Raw genomic sequence first — 4,424 nt, forward strand, 5'->3', positions numbered from 1 at the left:
GCGTTTCGAGCGCCCCCTGGCGGCTCGGAGGTCTCACCACGCATCCTCCTCGCTGGGCTCCTGTTCAGGGGTAGCCCATCAGTAGTGTCCCCCCCTCGCCCCGCCCAGGTCCCTGGAGGGTTGTATGGGGTGGTCATAGCCCCAAGCGCACACAGAAGTGGCCACGATGAGTGAGAGCAGATGCAGAGTTTAGTATTTAATGGGGTATTGGATATGCTCCACGCTGCCTTCGGGCGCTTCGGATTTATCCCCATCTAGTCAGAAGCTCCCCGGTTGGTCAGAGGTACCACGTGGTAAACCTCTGGTCACAGAAGGAACAAATCAATAGTCCCTCCTCAGGGTAGCGCCTGCTTCAGGAAACCTGCCAGCCTCACCCGAGACAGTTATCTGATGAAGCAGAAAACAGTGTAGGGAGCTTCCCGGGCTAAGGAGGAAGCCCTTTAAGGTGCACACTGACCACCAGTCACTTCACACCATGACCACTGGGAATTGTTGACTTTGCAGCTCTCACTCTTGCCACCCGAGTTGATTTCCGTGCCATAACCCAAACCGACGGCACTACATCAATGTATGTCTGCTTGTCCTACAGCACAATTAAGAGACATCTAAATAAACATGCCCATGCCATTTATTTCTCAGAAACACCAGAAACAAAAGGTCAAGTTATCTTCTGAGAACTTTGTTGGTTTGACGAGCAAACAACTGCTGGTAGAACACTCCAAACGGAAGATGTTTCCAAGACTGTGGCCAGCACTGCACAGGCTGGTTTTGGACGTGTCGAGTCTGGTGGAGAACCCAGTCTTGTTACCTCCCAAAGGCAGCCTTGTGCCATGGTCAGACCTTCTGTGAAGACTGTAGCTGTGCTTTAGGAGAACTTCCCTGCCTGAGGTGGTGGGCCAAGAAAGCCCCCTGCTTGCTTGGTGGCAGCCCGGGAAGGGGCAAGACCGAGCATCTTCTGGATGTTCTGCAAAAACAAGAACAGAAGAGCAGAATAGTGTCAGAACATGATGAGGGAAACAAAAAAAGAGAAATCCCCACTGCTTACAAGTACAACCTTCCCACTCGTTTCAACAGATTCAGGTTCTCACACACCTAGCCTTACCAGTCAGTCTGGTATATTGGACTTCTATTCCTATGCATTCAAAAAAAGCTTAGCACAGAGACAGACAACAATACACAATGGCTACAATCAGAGCTGGACCACTCTCCCCCACCTCAATAAGCACCTTCTTGTCATTAAACCCACATTTTGGTTGAAAGTTCTTTTCCACATCCAGCTATGCCCCACACACAGCCAGCTGGTAGGGACCCCATCAATGTCTTTGCAGACTGGTGGGTTTAAAATCAGCCCACAACAGTTCTCTCTGCAATTTCACTGCAGCACACATACAGGAGCAGGTCCCAATGCCTGCCCACAGGCAGAACTGAAGCAGCCCTCAGCTTTCTCAAGCTCCAGAAGCTGGTATTGATGGTGGCCATTGGAGCCTGAGGGTCTGCAGGCTGGCGAGGAAGGCTGTCTCCTAACGCGGCCAGAATTTGGGTCAGCAGCATGGCAACCAGAGCGTGTGCCAAGATCAAGTCAGGAGCTTAGGCACAGAATTAACATGAATGCTGGTGATGAAGGCAGAACAATGGTTCGGTGGAGACGCGCAGTGTAACAGGACATATGTAGCAAAACCCCAAAACTGACTATTGAGATGACCTCATCTGCCTCTGAGCAGGGTGTTTCAGTGCAAAACAACTAACAAGGAAAGAATTAAGCAGCGCAGCCAGGCATTAGCCAAAAGCTCACAGTAGAATATTTAAATGTTGGTTTGTTTTTTTTTTTTCCTCTCTTGATTTTTGTGAAATCCCTCTTAAATTTTGCAGCAGTGTAACTACCAAGAGCTCCTAGTTCTTTCAGTTTCATCCTTTGCTGTAAGTAACTACAGCTCAAGATGCTGCTCATGCAGTGCTGGCAAAACAGGGACATCTGATGCAAGAGAAAGAAGAAAACAACCGTATCCTCCTCATGTCACCAGCTGAGTCCTGGATACCAAGACAACAAAAGGAGGAAGGAGGATTCTCTTCAAACTTGAGTGTCCTCTTCAAAATAACCATCAGGATAGGTCAGATAGCAAGGTCTTAGAGTTCTTGAACTTTTTGATCAGTGAGAAAGAGATTTGAAGGAGAACAAACTAAAAAGAGGCAGGCAGAGCTTCATAATTCCACAGTAGCTAAATTTAAAAAAAAATAAATCAGGAATCATTCCAGGTGGAGACTATGGAAAGGAAGGTTTCAGCCCATACACAAGCTTTAAAGTCAAGAATGGGAACACTTGAAGAGGAATTACATAAGAGTTAGCCCATGGCCTACATAAATCAGCCACTGGTTGATATTCAGCAACTGAATAATTATGAGAGCACTTCACTGTGGGAGTCTCGTTTGTGTGGTTCCTCTTCTCAGAGCTTCCTTATTCAAGAGATGAACAGAAAGAAAAAAATAAAGCCAGCTAAGGGACAGATTTCAGCAACACCAGAGGGTGCTGCAGAGTCAGCAGCAGGCAAGACCAGGATCCTATCAGCTTTGTCCTGGCTTCCTCGTGGAGCAGAGAAGAGCATTCATGGAAGCAAGAAGCATGCACTGCCTCCTCCCTGTTCCTTTAAGTATCCTGAGAGAGAAGAACTGTGGTGCTAAAGTTTACTCCATCTGCTTGAACTGTTCCAAGGCAAAGAGATGGTAGCTTGTCTATACGTGGATTCAATACTACAGCCACTCTCCAGCATGGTCCTTCCACAGTACTCCTGTCCTTGCTGTGGAAGGCAGCTAGCCTCCTCCACTAGCCACAAAGCATGTCTTGCTGGACAGCAATCCTGAAGACTATGCAGCTGGAGACACCAGGGCTGGGGCAAGGTCCAGCAGAAACCTGTGTTCTGTAGGCCATGCTGCACAAGGAAGTCTGCTAAGTCTACTTCCAATACAAACAAGACAATCGCCTTCAGGAGCAGGGAGGGAAGACTGTAAGGCTTAAAGATCCAAATGCCCCATCTGAGCTCTTCTAAGCTTTCCTCAAAAGAGGAAGGACAGGAGCTGCTCCTGCAAAACCCAGAAGAGCCAGTGGCTCCCTGCCCCAAGATCAGCCGTGTGGGAAAGCACGCTCCTGGCTGTAGGGTAATTGCTGGCTCCTCTTCCCACTGGGAAGATATTTCAGAGAGACACAGCCTAAGCTACAGTTCAGGAGTGTCTGAAAAGGAAGCAAAGACCAGCAAACGCCTGAGGAACAGCAGCACATTCCTCTCCACAGACAGAACAGGTGAAGGCTGGGACTCAAAGAGGAGCGGGGACAGAGGATGTAACCCTGACATTCCACCTCCCGCCCAGCCCAGCAGCACTTTCCCAGCTGAAACCCAGCAGCTCAAGGACCCTTGGAAGGCCTCTCCCAGCAACCCTCCTCTCTCCAAACAGGAAGGCAGGAGGAACTAGGGGACAGGATTTACGTGCCAGGGAGAGCTGGGAACAGCGCAAAGGAAGTTACTCACGGTGGGTTGACTATTTTGGGAGATGCTGGCCAGGTCACAGGCAGCAAGCTTCCCAGTTAGTGTCTGAAGAGTTTATCACCCCCACATGCCTGAGGGCCATATGAAGAGACTGCCTGATGCTGCTACTGCCCATCCCACTCATGTCAGTTTAATCACTGCTCAGTTAGCCTCCCCACCCTCACATACTCCCCTGCATTTCCCCCCAGGACACTTTTTTACACGCAAGTGAACTCCTCTGCTTCTGAGCTCCACAGGGACCTCTCTCTTCCCTGCCTTTGATTCCTTCAGAGGCAGCTCCAAGATTTACGGGAAGGCTGAGAGATACATATGGTCGTCCTTGTTTGGAACCTGTTCCTTCACTGTTAGTATGTTATCACTTCTCCTCTTGTGTCAGCAGCATCAGGCCAGACCTAACTCCCACATCAGTTCTCCTCCCTTGGGCTAACAGCTATTTTGAAGTTGACCAGGTAAGATTTCCCCTTTTGCATACAGTGAAACACAAAGGGTTCCACCTCCAAGGTCACTGAAAGCACGTCTTTGGCACCACTTTAAACCCTTAATTACTTTCTTCCCTTCTCCACAGGCATCTCACAGCCCTTCAGAATTCTCTTCCCAATGCTGTTATCACCTAAGATCCTTCAAATAGTAATAAAGCCAGAAGCAGGATGCCAGCAATCACAGCTTCAGTTCTTAGCTTTTCCACAAACTAATGTGGCTGGTCTCTGCCTTTCCCTCCATGAAGCGAGGAGGAAGATACTGAGCTGCCCAGCAGCTGGAGAACAGTAGATATACTTAACCATGCAGAAAAGGCAGCAGCATGAAGACTGCAACCTAACACTTCAGAGCAAAACCACCCTTCTCCAAAGCAGTAAAGTAAGCTCTTTCCTCCAGAGGGCCATCAGCAGG

General features: G+C 49.0%; 1 protein-coding gene across 1 annotated transcript in view; it reads right to left on the reverse strand.

Annotated features, from left to right (window-relative positions):
* Positions 1-612: 612 nt before the first annotated feature.
* The window catches only part of TMCO1 (transmembrane and coiled-coil domains 1), a gene marked incomplete at its 5' end in the record, with an annotated part of 16,592 nt that continues 12,780 nt past the window's right edge, over positions 613-4,424 (reverse strand). Inside the window, one exon of the mRNA XM_008946223.1 lies at positions 613-964. Within this exon, the coding sequence (XP_008944471.1) occupies positions 866-964 (99 nt within the window). The remainder of the gene's footprint in view (positions 965-4,424) is intronic.

This window comes from Merops nubicus, unplaced genomic scaffold (genome assembly GCF_000691845.1).
Source record: "Merops nubicus isolate BGI_N331 unplaced genomic scaffold, ASM69184v1 scaffold17600, whole genome shotgun sequence".
Lineage (NCBI taxonomy): Eukaryota > Metazoa > Chordata > Aves > Coraciiformes > Meropidae > Merops > Merops nubicus.